The sequence below is a fragment of the Herpailurus yagouaroundi genome, unplaced genomic scaffold (genome assembly GCF_014898765.1).
Source record: "Herpailurus yagouaroundi ecotype Mexico unplaced genomic scaffold, PumYag 139, whole genome shotgun sequence".
Lineage (NCBI taxonomy): Eukaryota > Metazoa > Chordata > Mammalia > Carnivora > Felidae > Herpailurus > Herpailurus yagouaroundi.
This window is the reverse complement of record NW_024412394.1, coordinates 68,732,153-68,753,132: the sequence shown is the minus strand read 5'-3', so window position 1 is coordinate 68,753,132 and position 20,980 is coordinate 68,732,153. Positions and strand designations below refer to the sequence as shown.

The 20,980-nt window shown below is 41.7% G+C and overlaps 1 protein-coding gene across 1 annotated transcript in view; it reads right to left on the bottom strand.

The window, feature by feature from the left end:
- Positions 1-19,694, bottom strand: part of AMD1 (adenosylmethionine decarboxylase 1) — a 25,138-nt gene extending 5,444 nt beyond the window's left edge. Inside the window, exons 1-4 of the mRNA XM_040474385.1 lie at positions 19,236-19,694; positions 2,906-2,992; positions 1,639-1,765; positions 966-1,068 (exon numbers count right to left, since the gene is read on the bottom strand). Coding sequence (XP_040330319.1) covers positions 966-1,068; positions 1,639-1,765; positions 2,906-2,992; positions 19,236-19,345 — 427 coding nt within the window. The 5' untranslated portion in view covers positions 19,346-19,694. The remainder of the gene's footprint in view (positions 1-965; positions 1,069-1,638; positions 1,766-2,905; positions 2,993-19,235) is intronic.
- Between the last annotated feature and the right edge of the window lie 1,286 nt (positions 19,695-20,980).

Below are 20,980 nucleotides of genomic sequence, written 5' to 3'. Positions count from 1 at the left end.
AAAAAAAAAAAAAAAAAAAAAAAAAAAATCATTAGAGATATACTTCAGCTAGGGAGTTAGTCTGAGTGCTGAGGAAAGTATGGCTCACCCTCTCCCCCTAAAACTCCATTAAGGAAATGGAATTTGATCACCTGTTTCTCTATACACTCCCAAGTAAATACAAGTCATTTATGTATTATGCTCCTTCCATATTGTTGTTCCAAAGCCTCATTTAACACAGTAAATTAACTGGAAGATATTTACACTAAATTCTACTCGGCACTGATACAGCCTTGTATAGTTTCATATTAGATTAAGAACAGGATAGAAATTGGACTTTCTTTTCAAATCATGTCTGTGAGGGAGGAGGGGGGGAATCTTAAATCATGCCTGTGAATGGTTTTGTGCCAAATTAGTAAAATCATCCTAGGTTTTCAGCCTCTTCTAGGATATAAGTGTATTAAGGGTATTAGATTAGATAACTTTTAGTTCCCTGACCTTGAAGTTCAAAAAGGATGGCCTATAAATAAAAAGTTAGTAAATGGAAGAAAATCTTGCCAATTTGGTTGAAGTGACACTCTGATCTCACTGTTTATCATTTTTAAGCCAGTTCAATTCCTGAATAGAATGCCAAGCCCAAGTTTCTTATATGGAACAGCATCTTAGCATGGGTTTATGAAGTCACTATACCTTTTTCTGAAGGAAGAGAGCACGGCCTTCATAACCATTAAATTAGATATAAATTAGAGCAACTGGCTAGACAAAGATCATGTCTCCTTCTGGCAAGTTATCAATTCATTTTCTTCTTCCATCCTGTCAACACTGACCTTACCGAGCATATATACACTCTAGAATTTGTAATTAACTTTATTGACATATTTATCCTTAATATATATCCTTGCATACATATGCTTTCACAAATATAAAAAGATCTCTGAAAGGATATAACCTCTAAGGAAACAAGTTTCAATTCTATTTAAACTTACTTGGGAAAATTGCATTAAGAAACTCTATTTCTTCCTGGAAATTCCGGTGTGGGTACCCTTGGTGAGAAGGCTTCATGAAATTCTTACGAGAATAAAAGAAGCTCTGAAAAAGACAGATAACTTCATACACAGAATTCTATCACCTTTCCTAGTCAACTATTTTCTGCATATGCATAACAAAATCAAATCTATAAATATTTTCTCTAATGAAATTTAACATGTTTTCCCTTTAATAGGTTTAAAAGATAGGTGATCTTTTGCTGGCCAACAAACAAAAATGAAGACCCTGGTGTCAGAGCAAGGTTTCAGACCAATATCCATAAATTACTGTCATACAGACCAACTTTATTTAAGCTGGAGAAGAGTATCAACAATGTATTAAGAATGCAGATCACATCTCTGAATTTCTAGAAACTAAAAAATACCCAATCTATACATGATGGGTCTTAACAGCGGTAGAAACAAGGTACATTATTTCTAGAGCAGTAATTTTGGATCTGAGGTTTTAAATAGGCATGGAAACAATGATTTTTGAGAACATGTATACATTTAGTTTCAAAAAAATCAGTGACTACCCATCACAACTAAGAAGTATACAAAAATTTATTTACTAGGCATATCACAGAACCCTAACATTTGTCTAGAAAAAAGGATTAAATGTTTGATTACTTACTTGAATTGAGTCAAACCCACTGTAATCCCTAGCAAGTTTCAACAGGGGAACCAGTGCTTTCAGCAAGAGGGTGGTACCACATGTCTTCAAAATGAAACGTCTCTTGGAGACAAACATGCTACTCTCACTGCATTTGGAAAAAGTCACAATGTTATAATGACGTTTATGTATTACTGAGATACAATTCATCTACTACTGGATTATCATTTACAATCTAAAATTTGGCTATTAATTTAAAATGTGAGGATCTCAAGGAAGCATAAAATATACTACAGTATCCCGCCCTTTCTAGCATACAAAAATGAGTTTAAGGTTCTAGAACCCCACAAACAGGTCTTGAATCAGGTACAAAGCATATCAGCTCATTATACAAATCCCCTTTTACTGTTAAACTTTCCTCCTCACCTCACCTATCTTAGGATATTATTTACTAAATTCATGTCTCACCTTGTACTACTACCCACTCTCACACATATTTCTGTAACCATCTCATTATTTCTTTCACTAGATAATAAGCTCCATGAAGAAAAGGAATGTTTGTTTTTACTCACCATTATATTCTTAGCACATAATAAGCATGTGATAAAAACAAACCAGACACCTTATGTACTTTGTTAATCCAGTAGCCCCAAGGTCCATTATAACATGTATAAGAAATTAGTATTTTCATTGAATAAATTAGCTTTGTACCTATAAACATGTTGAATGGCTTTCTTCTATTATAGCAATTGTATTTACAGGAAGAAGCTAAATTTTCACTTTGCTCGAAGTTCTGACAGTGAGAGGCATACACTAAACAGGAAGGCCTCTCTATCTGGGGCTGAGGGTAAAAGGACAATGCCACTCTACCACCTTTTACAGATACTTTCTGCTAACTACAAGGAGGTAAAGATGGCAACCATCTTGAAGAGCTATTAGGTAAAAATTCAGAACACACTGGGACATCTAAAGCAAACATTTTAGGGGTGCCTATGTGGCTCAGTTTAAGTGTCCAGACTCTTGGTTTCAACTCAGGTCACGATCTCACAGGGTTCATGAGGTTGAGCTCTGTGCTGACGCATGGAGCCTGCTTGGGATTCTCTCTCTCCCTCACAAAATAAGTAAACTTAAACAAACAAACAAACAAAACTTTATTTTATACTATATTTCTCAAAGTAAAAATGACTATAGAACTAAAATCCAGAGGAACAATTTGCGATTCCATGTAATGAATGTATGGTTCAGACTGCTATCAGGTAGCTAAAAAGCTGGTTTTTGCAGGACTTACCTGAGTACATAAGCTTCCTGCTTGTCAGTTTTTGTCACACTTATGATTGAACATTGCACATCCTTCAAAAGTATGTCCCACTCGGATCTATTATTTAACACACAAAAAAATGTGATTAAGTCATAACAGCACTTGACTACTCGAATAAAAATTATAAAACTCTCACACTTGAATGTTCTAACAATTTACACAATGGATTTTTTATGTTGTCACATTCTTGTTCCATCTTCTCTTATGAATAATATTTAGCTTTATTTCTAAAGTCCATCTATAATTGACATATCCCCTCAATAACAAAGAGTAAACTGGAAAACTGGAAATTATACACTACTTACAATTTATTAAGAAAAAACAAATGACAAAATGAGTAAGCCATGCACAGAGCAAATTAAAAAGGCCCATAAACCAAGGAAAATCATTACCTTTTCACCAGCAAGCCAGTAAAGAAATTAAGTTAAAATGAGAGGTTTTTTGTCTATCAAATTCTTAGATTTTAAGGTTTTTTTTAAAAATTTTATTTATTTTTGAGATGGAGAGAGACAGAGCATGAGCAGGGAAGGGGCAGAGAGAGAGGGAGACACAGAATCTGAAGCAGGCTCCAGGCTCTGAGCTGTCAGCCCAGAGCCCAACGCGGGGCTTGAACTCACAGACTGCAAGATCATGACCTGAGCTGAAGTCGGACGCTCAACTGACTGAGCCACCCAGGCGCCCCTCAAATTCTTAGATTTTTTAAACCTTACTATTGGAATTACAATTTAAAGAGCACCATTTCTTCACTGATTAGCCTGGCAAAAAAGATTTAAAGGCCTGACAGCAAGTAAACTGGTACTCAGTGTATAGATACTATTTTCTATCAATTTGGCAGCTGATGATCATAATACCTAGTGGTGTCTAAAGTCTAAGAGCATAAAAAACTTGAAAAATGGCTTTTGCTGGCAATTTTGGGAACACTCCAAGCTCTTTAATAGGATCAGGAAATGTCCATTTCAACAAAGTAGTCTGTTAAGTACAGGTAATAGACAGCAAAATGGAAGTCAAATAGGCATAACTAAATAAAGTAGTTTTAATTTATCTGAAACCTAAGAAGTGATTCCTTTTTGGGGTGCCCGGGTGGCTTAGTTGGTTAGGTGTCCAACTTCAGCTCAGGTCATGATCTCATGGCTTGTGGGTTCAAGCCCAGCATCAGGCTCTGTGCTGATAGCTCAGAGCCTGGAACTTGCTTAGATTCTGTGTTTCCCTCTCTCTCTTCTCCTCTCCCCGCCTAAAAAATAATAAACATTAAAAAAAATGTTTTAAAGTGCTTCCTCTTTAACATGCCCACTATAAACAGAAATACATAAAACAGTTCCACAGGACAAACTTAAAATTACCAGTTAAAAAAACATACTAGGAATGTTTTTTTAGTATTTTTAAATATTTATTTTTGAGAGAGAGAGAGAGCGCACGCATGGATGAGCAGGGGAGAGGCAGAGAGTTGGCGGGGGCGGGGGGGGGGCAGAGGATCTAAAGCAGGCTCTGTGCTGACAGGCTGACAGCAGCTAGCCCATGTGGGACTTGAACTCACGAACTGTGAGATCATAACCTGAGCCAGAAGACCAAGGATCAATGGACTGACCCACCCAGGCGCCCCAAGGCTAGAAATGTATTTAAGGCTCTTAATGTTTGGCAGTTCATTCTTGAATACCCCCCAAAATAGCATATTATGGTTAGTTTTCTTATCCAGTTAAGAATCTTTAAGAAATTCTCAACAGGGGTGCTGGGTGCCACAGTTGTTAAATGTGGAACTCCTGATCTTGGCTCAGGTCATGATCTCGAGGGGTGCGATGGGGCTCTGGACTAATGATGCGGATTATTAGCCTGCTTGGGATTCTGTCTCTCCTTCTCTCTGTCCCTCCCCCGCTTGTGCTCTCTCTCAAAATAAATAATACAAAAAAAAAAAAAAAAGATACAAAAAAGAAAGAAAGAAATCCTCAACAATATAGCCAGCACAAAAACAGGTGGCATGCCTTGGGTGGCTCAGTTGATTGAGCATCTGACCTTTGATTTTGCTCAGGTCATGATCTCACGGTTCATGAGATAGAGCTCTGCCTCTGGCTCTGAGCTAACAGCAGCCTACTTAGGATTCTCAGTCTCTGCTTCTGTCGCTTGCTCTCTCTCAAAAATAAACATTAAAAAAAATTAAAAAAAAAAAATCAAGCACAGTGCCAATCAATCCTACCAGCATTTTGTGCCTGTTTCATCATTTTTAGAAGAGATTATTACTGGCCCAGTGGGCAATTATGTGACCAATAGAGAAGGCAGTAATTACATTAATACGTTGGGTAAATTAGTTAAATTGAACAGTACTGACACCTATCTGAAAAAACTTAAATACACATTGGAGTGGGACATATTTTTGCAGTTTGTTTCAAATTTTTTAAATGGTACAATTTTTTATTTAGGAAAGAAAAAAAGTTGCAATTAAGACGCAGTTCTGAACAATACAAACTGATCATCTGAATCCTCTTATTTCAGGAAGCCAAGCAACAGCTTGGGCTTTCCCATTTCTAAGACTCAAAATTCACTAATGTATGCATTTCAGAACCCACTGTATTCTAAAAAAAATTTTTTTTAATGTTTATTTTTGACAGAGAAAGAGGATCAGCAGGAAAGGGGCAGAGAGAGGGATACACAGAATCTAAAGCAGGCTCCACCCTCTGAGCTGCCTGCGCAGAGCCCAATGCAGGGCTCAAACTCACCAACTGATCTGATCTGAGCTGAAGTCAGACGTTTAACCAACTGAGCCACCCAGGTGTCTGGGACCCAGTATTCCATAAATAGGCTTTTTTTTTTTTCTTCTCCAGTAGGCCTCATGCCTGGGCTCGAACCTACGACCCTAAAACCCAGAGATCAAGACTAGAGCTGAGATCAAGAGTCAGATGCTCAACTGACTGAGCCACCTAGGTGTCCCAAGGCTTTTTTTTTTTTTTAAATATCTGGTGGGCAATAAGACCTACCTCATATGACTAATAAAGATTAAATTACATAATGCATACAAAATTTACCTATGATAAGAATTCAAATACTGGGGCGCCTGGGTGGCTCAGTCGGTTAAGCATCCGACTTCAGCCCAGGTCATGATCTCAGTTTGTGAGTTCGAGCTCCACGTCGGGCTCTGTGCTGACAGCTCAGAGCCTGGAGCCTGCTTCAGATTCTGTGTCTCCCTCTCTCCCTGCCCCTCTCCAGCTCATGCTAGCACTCTGTCTCTGTCAAAAATAAATAAACTTAAAAAAAAAAATACTGTGTTCAAAATACTGAACACAAAGGTAAATAATGTTAATACAATATTAATATAAATATTAATTATAATTAATACACTATAAATACAAGAAGCTTTAAGTTGAATTTTGAAGCACAGGGGTCTCTCTTTAGAGCTTATCTAATTTAGATCTTACCTAATGACTTCCCATTAGAATTCAGCTCACCCATTAGAATTCTACACTCACTGGCTATGCTACTGAGTCCTATCACCCTTTCTCAGTTTTTTTTTTTTTTTAAATGTTTATTTATTTTTGGGACAGAGAGAGACAGAGCATGAACGGGGGAGGGGCAGAGAGGGGGAGACACAGAATCGGAAACAGGCTCCAGGCTCTGAGCCATCAGCCCAGAGCCTGACACGGGGCTCGAACTCACGGACCGCGAGATCGTGACCTGGCTGAAGTCGGACGCTTAACCGACTGCGCCACCCAGGCGCCCCACCCCTTCTCAGTTTTTATTCACTATCCATGCTGACTCCCTCACCCCCAGTTTTATAAGTGACATACATATCGTTGTACGTAAGTTTATGGCCTACAGCATAATGGCTTGATTTACATATTGTGAAATGATTACTGCAGTAAGTTTAGCATCCATCTCAGATACAATAAAAAGAGAAAGCAAAAGAAGAAAAAAATTTCCACTATGAGAACTCTTAGGATTTATTCTCTTAACTTTCATGAATCATACAGCAGTGTTAACAGTATGTTAAGACTTTTAATTGTGCTCCATGAACTTTTTCTTTCTTGTATAACTTTGTTTTTCTCTGTATTTAAAAGTTGTCCTGCTTTTTCATTTGGTTTGGTTTTCTATGCATTAATTTATCCTTAGATCTTCCCCCAACTGTTTCCTTTCAACATTTCTTTTGAGTGATTCTTGGCCAGGAATAGGGTACTAAGACTTAGCTAGTCAGAAGGTCTACACACCCGGATGGGGTGTATTTACTGTGGGCCTTTATGCAGGGCACGGTGACTGGGTGGTTTCACTGAGGAACTCCTTCCCTATCACTATTTTTTTTTTAAAGTTCTTTCCTGGGCAAGTCAGATTACCGAAATATTCCATTCTCTTGCCTAAAGAGCATTAAGATTTCTAGTAGGCAAAACAGGGTAAGGGGCTAGGAATCCCAGTCACTATAAGCTTACGTTCTTTATTTTCAGTATAGTCAATCTATCCCTCAACAGTTCCAGGTCCCCTCATTACAGAGTGATCCTTTTTTACACCCAGAGAATAAACTATTATCTAATCTTCCTATCTCCTGGCATTCCCCTTCTCATTTGACTCAAAATTTGCAATATAAAGACACTGTATCAGAAGAACAGTTGAAATAAATAAAACACACAGACAAAATATACAGGTAACTAGCTCTATCCCCATTCCCAGTATTTCAGTCACACTGGGCTTTTCCCTAGTTTCACCCTACCTAGAACTCCTGTCCTCAGCCCCCTTCTTCTAGTTCAAATCACCTCACTATTCCCACCAGACCAAATGTCATTAAAAGGTTTTTTTACTTTACAGAGAAAAAGAGAGCACGTGCACACATAATGGTGGGGGGCAGGGGCAGAGAGAATCCAAGCAGGTCCCACGCTCAGCACAGAGCCCGACATGGGGTTCAATCCGACAACCCCACTGGGATCATGACCTTAGTCGGACCCTCAACTGACTAAGCCACCCAGGCACCTCAAAGGGTTTTAAAACTCAGAATGCTGGGGCGCCTAGGGTGGCTCAGTCGGTTAAGGGTTCGACTTTGGCTCAGATCATGATCTCGCGGTTTGTGGGTTCGAGCCCTGCATCGGGCTCTGTGCTGACAGCTCAGAGCCTGGAACCTGCTTCGGATTCTGTGTCTCCTCCTCTCTCTGCCCCTCCCATGCTCATACTCTGTCTCTCAATAATAAATAAACGTTAAAAAAAAAAACAAACTCAGAACGCTTACCTAGTATTTGTGTGGCTATTTTGGTATTCATGCCAATCCCACTACACTCATTCTGTGTAGTTAGGGACTTTGTGTTGTATTGTGTTTATCTCCAGTGCCTAGTCCAGCTCATAGAAGGTCCTCAAATATTTGTTGACTTTGGCAATAAGTAATTATTCTGATGAGATCTTATGGACATTTGGAGAAATAACAGCCTTGAATTTTCATTTATTTTTAAAAAGTAATCCCTATGCCCAATGTGGCGCTTGAATCCGTGACTGAGATCAAAAGGTCACATGCTTTACCAAATGAGCCAGGTAGGCCCCCCGCTATAGCCCTAAAATTTTTAAATTTAAAATAGTTACATGATCCTTTACTGTTTAAATTTGTCATGCTAATAATTCAGGTATTTAGAGGGCAATTCTTATTAAAAAGGTAAGTTTATCTTGTTAACTAGATCATTCCACTTGAAATGCCATCTTATTTTAATCTACATAAATGGAACTTACTCATTTCATGGCCAAATAATTTAGTTGTAGAATCTACTCATTATAATGAACATAGTTCTGTTTTCAGGTTTTTTCCTGCAACACACCCTTCTCTTTCTGGGTAATCTGCTGATGCAAACATATTAAACTTTTTGGTCTGAACAGAACCTGAGAGACCTTTGGGACATTTCTTCCAATCTTTTCTGTGTTGTTCAACTTGGGTAACTCCTACTGATCTATCTTCAAGTTCAGTCAATCTTCTGTCATCTCCATTCTACTAAAGCCCACCCAATAAACTTTTTATTCCAGTAGTTATTTTCCTGATTTTTTTTTTTTTGAGAGTACAAACAGGGGAGAGGTGGGGACAGTGGACCCAAAGGAGGTTCTGCACTAACAACAGTGAGCTCAATGTGGGGCCCGAACTCAAACTGCGAGATCATGACCTGAGCTAAAGTCAGATGCTCAACCTACTGTGCCACCAAGGTGCCCCTTTCCTGCTGTATTTTTAATTTTTTCTTTTATTTCTCTAAGACTTCGTCTTTCCTTTTAAGAGTATTCATTCTTATTTCAAGGGGCACCTGGGTGGTTCAGCTGGTTGAATGGCTGACTTCAGCTAAGGTCATGGTCTCATGGTTCCTGGGCTCAGGCCCCACATCAGGCTCTGTGCTGACAGCGCAGAGCCTGGAGCCTGCTTTGGATTCTGTGTCTCCCTCTCTCTCTGCCCCTACCCCCCTCAGATTGTCTCTCTCACATACCAAAAAAAAAAAAAAAAAAAAAAAAAATTTGCTCTTACTTCTTATGGAATGGTTATGATAGCTGTTTGTAAATCTTGATCTGCATCACCTTGAAGTTGCAGTCTTTTTCCTTTGATGGATGCTGAGAATTTCCTGGTGATTTGTTATTAATTTATGATTGCATCCTTAGCATTGTGATCATGTTATATAATTTTAAATCTTGTTTAAATCCTATGGAGCATGCTGATTTTTAAAAATTGTTTTAGGGGTAACTGAGTGGTTCAGTTAAGCATCTGACTTCAGCTCAGGTCATGATCTCATGGCTTGGGAGTTTGAGCCCCATGTTGGGTTCTGTGCTGACAGCTTGGAGCCTAAAGCCTGCTTAGGATTCTTTGTCTCCCTCTCTTTGCCTCTCCCTTGCTCACACTCTGTGTCTCCCTCTCTTACTCTCAAAAATAAACAAACATTAAAAAAGTAATTAAAAAAATTGTTTTAGCAGGCAATTGAAATGGTTAAGTTCAGTCTTCAAGTTTTTACCCAACTTCTATGGGTTATATGTTATGATTTCTGTTTAGTTATGAAAGCCCCTGCCATGGTATTCAGATCTGCCCTGCTTGTCACCCAGTGGCCAGACTGGGACTGGGAGGTGACCTATCACTTTTCAAAGCCTTTGATAAATTGTGATCAAATCCATACAGGAGCAGCTCAGTGGTATTCATATAAATCTTTATGGGATCACTTTCTTCATCTTTCTCCTCCCCATAATCTTGCTGAAAATTTCTGGTTCAGGGTAAGGGCCCAATTCTTGGTTCTCTCCACTCTGCCTTGACTATCTGTCCCTCTCTAGCCAAACAGGGAAACGAAAAGAAAAAATATCAACAGGGATATATCCATGATGCTCTTTACTTTTGGGACCACAGTTCTTCTGGCCAAAACACACACACAAAAAGCAAAGCAATACAAAAACAAAAAAGATTTCCCCCCACTCTCTTGGACCAGGTTGGCCCTCTTTCGGAGCTCTTTTTGTCTGCACCTAGTGTGCAGCTACCAGCTTCTGGCAGCTTTTCAGACCACCCCAAGAGATAACCAAAGGAAATAAAAAACAGGAAATCATAGCTGTCTCAGTGCTATTTTGAGTTATGGTTTCCTTCTCCAATTCACCTGCTAACATTTACTTTCCAGAATCCTCAGCTGATCCATGCATTCTGTCCAAAGTTTTTAGTAAACGCTAGACAGTGTGCTTATTCCACCTTGAGGGTCACCAGAATGCTCTTGCACTCACTCATTAGTTAATAATTTTTGCAACCAAGCTCTTCCTCATCTAATAGAAACCATCTAGTATTTTTTCAAAGTCACAGTATGAAAGAACACAATTGCTTTAAAAAACTTTAGGGGTGCCTGGGTGGCTCAGTTGGCTGGGCATCTAAGACTCTTGGTTTTGGCTCAGGTCATGATCTCCTGGTTCGTGTGTTCGAGCCTATATCAGACTCTGTGCTATCAGGGCAGAGCCTGCTTGGGATTCTCCCTCCTTCTCTCTCTCTGCCCCCACCCCACTCATGCACAGGTGCTCTCTCAAAATAAATCAACATTACAAAAAACACTTTGGGGTGCCTGGGTGGTTCAGTTGGTTAAGCGTCCAACTTCAGCTCAGGTCATGATCTCATGGTTTGTGGCTTTGAGCCCCACATCGGGCTCTGTACTGACAACTCAGAGCCTGGAGCCTGCTTCGGATTCTGTGTCTCCTTTTCTCTCTCTGCCCCTTCCTCGCTCATGCTCTCTCTCAAAAATAAACATAAAAAAAACAAACAAACCCACAACACTTGCTAAAACAACTGGATGGTTTATCAACCAAAACGACAATCTTAGAATAGCCCACAGGCTTTCAAAGAATGAATAAATCAAGGGGCAAGATGTGAGAGAAATAAAACCGAAAATGTCAATACATGTATATGAAAAGAAAGGTGAAAAACCAACACCAACCTAAGGCTCAAACTCAACAACCATGAGATCATGACTTGAGCCAAAGTCGGGCACTCAACCAACTGAGCCACCCAGGCGCCCCAAGCCTCCTTTTGTAAATAAAGCTTTACTGGATCCCAGACAACCAGATCATGTATCACCCCAAAATAGGATACTCTTTACTAGTAACAGTACATGGATTGAATAATCTTAGATCACTATGCCAGAAAAGCAAAATTTTATATTTTATATTTAATTTAATTTTTTTTAGGGACGCCAGGGAGGCTCAGTCAGTGAAACATCCAAATTCAGCTCAAGTCATGAGCTCACAGTTCATGAGTTTGAGCCCAGAGTCCAGCTCTGTGCTGACAGCTCGGATTTGAGTCACTTGCTTCGGTTTCTGAGTCACCCTCTCTCTCTGCCTTTCCCCTGCTCGTGCTTGGTCTGTCCCTCAAAAATAAATAAAATGTTAAAAATAAATTTTTTTTTAAAAAAAGCTTATTTATTTTTTAAAAGTTTTTTAAATGTTTATTTATTTTTGAGAGAGACAGAGACAGAACACGAGTAGGTTAGGGGCAAAGAGAGAGGGAGACACAGAATTGGAAGCAGGCTCCAGGCTCTGAGCTGTCAGCACAGAGCCTGATGCGGGGCTTGAACTCACGAGCTGTGAGATCATGACCTGAGCCGAAGTCAGACGCTCAACTGACTGAGCCACCCAGGCACCCCAAAAGTTTATTTATAGAGAGAGAAAGAGAGAGTGCACTTATGTGCAGGGAGGGACAGAGGGACAGGGAGAGAGAGACAGAATCCCAAGCAGGCTCAGTGCTGATAGTGACCATAAGCGGGACTTCATCTCATTAACTGTGATACCATAACCTGAGCCTAAATCAAGAGTCATGCAACCAACGGAGACACCCAGGCACCCCTATATTTAAAGTTTTCTTAAAGAGTCTGTGATTTAATGAAAACAGAACAAGCCGGATTGTTTACAAGGGAAAAGAAACAACTAAAACGACTTGTTATCTGATTCAACAAGACCCCAAATGGACAACTGACCATACTTTTAAATATAGTAAGTAAATGCCTCAAATGACCTTCAACAAAGGTCCCACCACTACAACCCTGGGGGGGGGGGGGGGGGGGGAGTCATCTGATGGTGCTAGGAAAACTGGGTGTTTACACAAAATAATAAAGTTGGATCCTTCCTAAGACCATCTACAAAAATTAATTTAAGATAGATTAAAGACAAAAATTAAGACCTAAAGCTACAAAAGTCCTAGAAGACATGGGGAAACGCTTCAGCAGACTGGATCTGTCAGTGCTTTCTTAGATATGACACAAAAAGCACAGACAACAAAGGCAAAAAAAGACAAATGGGACTGTATCAAACTTAACTTTTGCACATCACAGGAAAGCATTCAAAAGAGTGAAAACACAATACAGAATTGGAAAAAATATTTGCAAATCAAATAGGTGATAAAAGGTAAACATTCAGAATATATAAGGAACTTCCACAAGAACAAAAATAAATAACCCAATGCAGCACTTGGCTGGCTCAGTTGGTGGAGTGTGCAACCCTTGAACTCAGGGTGGAGTTCAAGTTCCATGTTGGGTGTACACATCATTTAAAAATATCTTTAAATGTTCCGGACTTCAAGCTGTATTACAAAGCTGTAATCATCAAGACAGTATAGTACTAGCACAAGAACAGACACTCACATCAATGGAACAGAATACAGAACCCAGAAATGGATCCACAAACGTATGACCAACTAATCTTTGACAAAACAGGAAAGAATATCCAACAGACAGTCTCTTCAGCAAGTAGTGCTGGGAAAACTGGACAGTGACATGCAGAAAAATGAACCTGGACCACTTTCTTACACCATACACAAAAATAAACTCAAAATGGATGAGAGACCTAAATGTAAGACAGGAAGCCATCAAAATCCTAGAGGAGAAAGCAGGCAAAAACTCTTTGATCTTGGCCACAGCCAACTTCTCACTCAATATGTCTCCAGAAACAAGGGAAACCAAAGCAACTATTGACACCTCATCAAAACAAAAAGCTTCTTCTGCACAGCAAAGGAAACAATCAGCAAAACTAAAAGCAACCGATGGAATGGGAGAAGATATTTACAAACAACACAGACATATCAGATAAAGGGTTAGTATCTAAAATCTATAAAAACTTATCAAACTTAACACCCAAAAAACATAATTCAGTGAAGAAATGGGTAAAAGACATGAATAGACACTTCTCCAAAGACATCCCGATGGCCAACTGACACATGAAAAAATGGCTCAGCATCCTTCATCGTCAGGGAAAGACAAATCAAAACCACAATGAGATACCACCTCACACCTGTCAGAATGGCTAACGTTAACAACTCAGGCAACAACGGATGTTGGCAAGGATGCAGAGAAAGAGGATCTCTTTGGCACTGCTGGTGGGAATGCAAGCTGGTGCAGCCACTCTGGAAAACAGGATGGAGGTTCCTCAAAAAACTAAAAATAGAACTACCCTACGATCCAGCAATGGCACTACTAGGTATTTATCCAAAGAATACAGGTATGCTGTTTCGAAGGGGCACACGCACCCCAATGTTTACAGCAGCACTATCAGCAATAGCCAAAGTATGGAAAGAGCCCAAAGGTCCACCAAAGGATGGATGAAGATGTGGTATATACACACAAACACACATACACATACAATGGAGTATTACTTGGCAAACAAAAAGAATGAAATCCTGCCATTTGCAACTACGTGGATGGAACTAGAGGGTATCATGCTAAGCGAAATCAGTCAGAGAAAGACCAACATCATATGATTTCACTCATATGAGGACTTAAGATACAAAACATATGAACATAAGGGAAGGGAACAAAAACATGAGACTCTTACATATGGAGAACAAACAGGGTTGCTAATGGGGGTTGTGGAAGGGGGGATGGGATACACAGGTAAGGGGCATTAAAGGATCTACTGAAACCATTGATGCACCATATGCTAACTTGGATGTAAATTTTAAAAAAATAAGTAAAAATTAAAAAAAATTAAAATTATAAAAATATTTTTAAATGTTTATTTTTGAGATAGCAGGAGCAGGGAAGGCGCAGGGAGACAGGGAGAGAAGATGTGAAGCAGACTCTGGGCTGAGAGCAGAGCCCACTTGGGATCCTCTATTCCACTCTCTCTGCACCCCCCTCACTCTCTCTCAAAAAAAGAAAATTACAAAAAATGGTTAAAGTGGTAAATTTTATGTTAGATGCTTAAAAAAATTTTTTTTAATTTATTTACTTTGAGAAAGAGAGCTCAAACGGGAAGAGCAGAGAGAGAGAGAGAGAGAGAGAGAGAGAGAGAGAGAATCCCAAGTAGGCTCCATGCTAGCAGTGCAGCAGAGCCTGACATGGGCTCGATCCCACAAAGCATGAAATCATGACCTGAGTTGAAATCAAGAGTCGGACACTTTAACCGACAGAGCCACCCAAGTGCTCCACGTGTTAGAGGTTTCTTAATCTCAATTTTACAAAGTAAATGTCTGAAGGAACAGAATGCTGCTCGCAGGTGGAAGAAACCCTTCAGAGCAGTTTTATCACTCATGTCACCCAAAGAGTTGGATCCTACTAAGATGCAGCAGATCAGACACTATAAACTACAATTTAATTTTATGTAAAGGATGAGGGCTGGTTGCAAGGATTCTAAGTCATACCTCAAAATTAACTTTCCCAGAACTCCTACCTTACTTGACTACATCATTGCACACTATTGCAGAATCAGTAATTTTACATTGAAGGAATTTACAACCCCTACCCAAAAAACCTTTTAGTGTAAAAAGGTTTGAAGTAGAAAAGCTTCCTATTGAAGTAAGCTTCTCTTGTTACCTTTCTCAAAGAAGTTTTGAAAAAGTTTAAACTGCTATCTCCAAGCCACCCTTTTTAAAGTGCACCTGGTTGAAAGTAATCAACTGAATGTAGCAGTAATTATATGGATAGTGATTTAAATTGTAGCTTACAAAATTTGAAGGAGAGAAATGGCAGAACATCCCGCTTTGTCCTAAATGTTGTTTCCAACATGACCACCATAGATTGTAGTTTTTATAGTTTCACATTAACTGCAAATAATACACCTCTAACCTTCCCATAATTTTTATTCTCTTCGCCTCCACTACAATTTCCTATCTGAACCCACTTCATTACTAAGAAAAATAGCTCAGGGCTATGAATTCAAAAGCAAAAAACCTTTCCTCTCCTCAAAATTTCTAATTTTCCAACAGACTTCCTCCCCATAGCAGCCACTTCCTATAATATAATGTGTGAAATAAGCCAGTTTTAGAACACATCATCTATTCCTTTATTGATATGGAATACTGCTTTTTAAAAAAATATTTATTTTTGAGAGAGAGAGGCAGAGCATGAGCAGGGGGAGGGACAGAGAGAGAGGGAGACACAATCAGAAGCAGGCTCCAGGCTCTGAGCTGCCAGCACAGAGCCTGACGCAGGCCTCAAACCCACGAACCGCGAGATCATGACCTAAGCTGAAGACGCCCAACTGACTGAGCCAACCGGGTGCCCCAGAATGCTGCTTTTCTTAAACATACTGTTAAGCGGGGCACCCGGGTGGCTCAGTGGGTTAAATGTCCAACTTCGGCTCAGGTCATGAACTCGCGGTTTGTCAGCTCGAGCCTCATGTTGGGCTCTGTGCTGACAGCTCAGAGCTTGGAGCCTGCTTCAGATTGTGTCTCCCTCTCTCTCTCACCCTCCCCTGCTCATGCTGTCTCTCCCTCAAAAATAAACAATAAACATTAAAAAGAAAATGATCTTCTTAAAAAAAAAAATCCCATATTGTCCATATTGTCAACCAGCATTCTTTAACCCAGTGCAGACAGGATTTTCCTACTTAAAATAACAAAACCAAAAACTGTATAGTGTGCTCCATGTCTCCTTTGAGAAGTTAGTAAAAAGATTCTCCATATCACATACTTTGTTCAGATTATACTTAAGGTGAATTCTACTAAATGGCCTACAGGAGAGTAGGAAATGTTTAACAGAACAGTTCTAGATGAACTTGGGAGTTAAAGCTTGGAAAGATGAGCCAATTTTGCTTCAAGTGCATTGTATTCCCTCATACTATATTAAAAATAAAAATCAATTCCAGATGGAAATGCAGATCTAAATACAAAAAGCAAAACAAAGTTTAGGAGGAAAAAAGAACATCTTCATTAACCTCTAGTGAGTAAAGATATCTTAAATAGGATGCAAACCTGCTAAGTTAAGATCATTAACAGAATGAAAAAATTGTGGTATGTTGACACAAAACACTACACAAAATGTCTGTCTGCATTTTAATGGATGACTGACAGTGGAGATAAGGTCTTTCTGCCTTCAACATTTTTATCATTAAATAAAATTTTATCATTAAATAAAAATAAGGCTACAAAGATAAAATACTTCGTAGAATGTATTATAATGGTGCAATCTAAAACTCCCCAATGACACTATCTCCTCTACTGGAGTCAAAATACATCAAATTGCTAGGACACCCTTTAATATGTAGTCTTTTAGACTACCATCTGACATATTTTCTTCTACAACCTTGTTTGCTTAAAGAGGGAAAAGGAAAAAAAAAATGGCCTTTAAAAAGCAAAAAAAATCCAAAACCCCACCCCCCCAACCAAAAACCCCCAAAGATAATAACTTAGAGTGGTTACTATGTGTCAGTTTTTAAAGTAGTGTACCTAAAGTAACCCACTTAATCCTCACAACTACTCCATGAAGGTAGGTACCAGTACTGTCTTCATTTTAGAGATGAAGAGACATCAAACAGCTAGTTATTAAATGCTGAATTCAAATTTAGATATTCCGGAGGCAATTTATTTATGCTTGATTGACAGGTCACAGAGAAAGTTCCTACCAAGGTTGCCAAAAGACGTCTCAGTTAAACAGATTTTCCAGTTCTTACTTGCTCTATCTACAGCAGCTTAAGTGTGGTATAATCTCTCAAGATAGTGATTTAACGAATGTTAAAGGTCTATAAAATTACCGCACCAAATCACGAACAAAACAATATTCTGTCCTTGAAGGTTTAACTTTTGCCATCATTTTAAGAGCCACACTGAGGGAGCAAAACAATTTCTGCTGACCAAAGTACAAAGGAACAGTGGTTCTTACTTACAGAAAGCAAACTGCCCTTTTATAACCCTTTCTCCCTCCTCCTTGACTCAGGGAACTTAAGCAAAAAAGCCCAAGCTTAAATTCTGGCATTTCTGCCTAAGAACTTGGAAGGAAGAAAAGCCCTCTTCCCTTTATTAAGAATGTGTGCTTACAAATAAAGCTTCAGAACATTTAAAGAGTCAGAGCAAAACCATTTGTTAACCACCTTATGAGAGACTTATTCATTAGTTCTTCAATGACACGATTTTCTAGATTATCTGATCACAATTGTTTCACCAGACGCATATCACCACCAGGGAGTTTCCCCCTTTGTGAAATGGAGGAAATACTAAGCTTCCCAGTATTTGTAAGTAACTGCCTCCTATAATACAGTGATTAAAGCTGAACCTGGCACATAGTGAAGGTCTACATTGGACATTTTAAGTGTCGAACAAAGCTTGAAAAATGAGACCTGTCACATTCTAGCTAACACGACGCTTTTAGCAAGAGGATCCTTCAAGACAGACCTACTGCCTTAAAAGTCCCGGCAGCACGTGTCCGCCTGGATTCCCTTCTCCAGTTGCTTTTTGTCAGGGACTGCAGCGAGCGCAGCCTACATTCCTGAAACGCCCATTGGCCCACACCCTGGGGCCAGGCTCTCGGTCGGGCCCAGGAGCTCATTGGTCGTCGCCTCAACGAGGCAGCCGCGCCGGTTCCTCCGCCGCACCGTCACACTCGCCGCACTTGTGCGCGGAAAGGCAAGGGGTGCCTAGCGGTGTGAGCGCCACGGGAAAGGCCCAGGCACCTTCGCAACCGCCTGTACTTCCATTTGCTCTCTGCTTTCCCAAGACCACGAGAAGACCTCTTCTTTTCTGCGCGATCAGCCCAGCGCTCTCGCGTGACTGCCGGGGGTGGGAGGCTGGGGCCCCAGATTCCTTTGCAGGCTTAGGCATTAAAGGTATTATGTCCTGGCTCGGACGGGCCTCTAGCCCGTAAATTTAAACAAACCTTTCTCCACCCCGCACCTCGCCCGGAACCCGCCGACGCGGTAACAGGTTACACACCCAAGGTCAAGAGTCTCCGGGGCCAGCCTCGGTGGGCTCCGGGGCCGCCCCGAAAAGGATTTTGGTGCAGAGCACGTTAGGGCGGCGGTGGGGCCCAGCCACTGCGACACCACTGCTCCCGCCCAATCCCCGCCGCCCGGGCGCCACATGCTGCCAGCGCCGACCGCGGGCGGGAGGCCTGCGCGCCAGACCCTCAGTCCGAGACCGGGAGAGCCCCCACCTCCCGAAGCACGCTGAGAGAACGAGCCCGGCTTCAAACCCACTCCCTCCCTCCCCCCGAGAGGGGAACGCCCGAAGTAGCGCCTGACTAAGCTCTCTGAGCCACACCTGCCGGGAGGCAGCCCGCGCGGCCCCAAGGCGCCCCCACCCGGGGTCCCGACCGCCAACTCAGGAGGGGAAAGTCGGACGGCGCGGGCCCACAAACCACACCGAGTGGCGCCACCCGCCGCCCCGCACGCTGCGCGGGGGACGTTACCTGAGCACGCGGCGCGCCGGCCTCCTCCCCCTCCCCCCGGGCAGCGCCCGGTCCGGCAACGGCGGCGGGAGAAGTCGGCTCGGGCCCCGCGTGGACGCGGCCGCGCCCCCCCGCGCCGGGGGCCCCCCCCCCACGGCAGCCGAAACGAGCCCCGCCCGCGGACCCACCCCCACCTGAAGGCTGCGGGAACCTGGGGCCCCCGACCCCAGTCCGTGGCTGGTGCCTTCCAGGCAGCGACAGCCCCCAGCACCCACCTTGGGATGGTGCGAAGATCCCCAGATCCTTGGTTTGCGTCGGGTTGCTGCCTGGAGAACCAAACCTCCAGCAGCTTCTCGGTCCCTTCGAAAAAATGTGCAGCTTCCATCACCGTGAGACTAGCGAACAACCAACAACCACAGAAAATCAACTAAATTAAATCTCTTCTCCCGCCGCTGCCGCCGCCGCTGCGGATTGTTCCAGCTGTGTTACTAAAGTTCAGGTTCCTTTTTTTTTTTTTTGCTATAATTTTATATTAACTTTTTTTAAAAAAAGGATTAATAAAATTTTCCCGGCTTTTTTTTTTTTTGTGAGCGAAAGTTGAACGTGAGTCTGTTGGAAATAGAGGCAGATACAGTTCAGTCTCTTGTAGTCCGCTGTTTCCCCGTTAGAGAGAGTAGAGCGAGCGCTAGCTAATGTCGCCGGCCATACTGTGGAAGCGAGGGCGCTGCGTGAGCACCGCATTTATATATGCCGTCTCCCCCGAAAGGCCAGGAAGTGACGTAGCGTCCCGCCCCTGAGGCTCATAGGTGTTCCCGCCTGTCAATCAGCAGCCGCCGAGTTGCGGCTGGCTGGCGGCCCGCCTGCCGGGAGCGCGGAGAGCTACCCGCCGCGCTGCGGTTTGGGTTCGCTCTGTCCCTTGGGCGGGAGACGGCGCTGTGTTGTCCGGCTGGCGACTGAGAGCCTGGGGTCGAATGCAGAATGGGTGGGGAGAACGGGAACGGAGTGGGGAAAGGGTGCGCCGCGCTGCGTTAAACTGGTTAGCAGAGAACATGGGTGGATCCTTAGGGTTGGCGGGGTTCGGCGGGGGCGGTGGCCACTGCTGGGATGGCGTGGTGGTTTTGATCCTGTGTAGTTCACCGCGATTGCCGTGGTACTTGGCCATTCTCTAAAGTATGTGTTTCCTCAGGACGAAAGAAGCCACACACTAAAACTCAGTATTTGTCCGTGACGCACATGTTGCCGAGGGTCGGATTAGAAGGCGCTTTAATTCTGCCCCTGCCTTAGCTGATGTTCGAGGAAAAGGAGTTCTCGATCCGTTTACACAATAGCCCGAAGCGTTGTCTGCCTATTTTAAAAGGGAAAAGCAACGTGGCGCCCAGCCTCGGAGGGCTCTACCTACCTCCAACCATGTGGCTCGCCCAGCCTTGGAGTTGGCCGAGCTCAGCGGCTGCCGTGAAGCACTGGCAACTCCGTGCTCGATTAGGTCAACGGGTGGGAATTTATTTTCTAAAACTATTTCTAGAAACTGGTTTAATAAATATAATCTGAAATTGTCTGATAATATTTTTTTCAATGTTCTCAAACTGATGAGCTAGTTGAAAGGGGGCCCCCACCTCCAAAATTTACAGTGCTATCATCTCACATGCTTCAAAAGAATTTACATGGAAATTTATAAAATAGAGATTTCTGACCTATCATTAGCGGTGATTTAAAGAACCATGAATTTAAAAAATTTTTAAAATAAAGAACCATATATTTAATACTTCAGGAATAATGTAAACTGTAAAATAGTTGTTAAGGTGTATTCAAACAGTTTAACCTGAGGTGGCAAAATTGTGGTAACCGTTATGACTTTCACTCAAGAATATGGGAGGAAAAAAACCCAGCTGGTCATAAAATTACCATTTACAACACAAAAGGCTTTTCCCTATCATCCTTAGAGAAAGACTTCCCTCAACCAAAAGTGAAATGAGATCATGTTGTAAGTGTGGAAAACCTAGTGAAAAAGATGTGGTTTGAA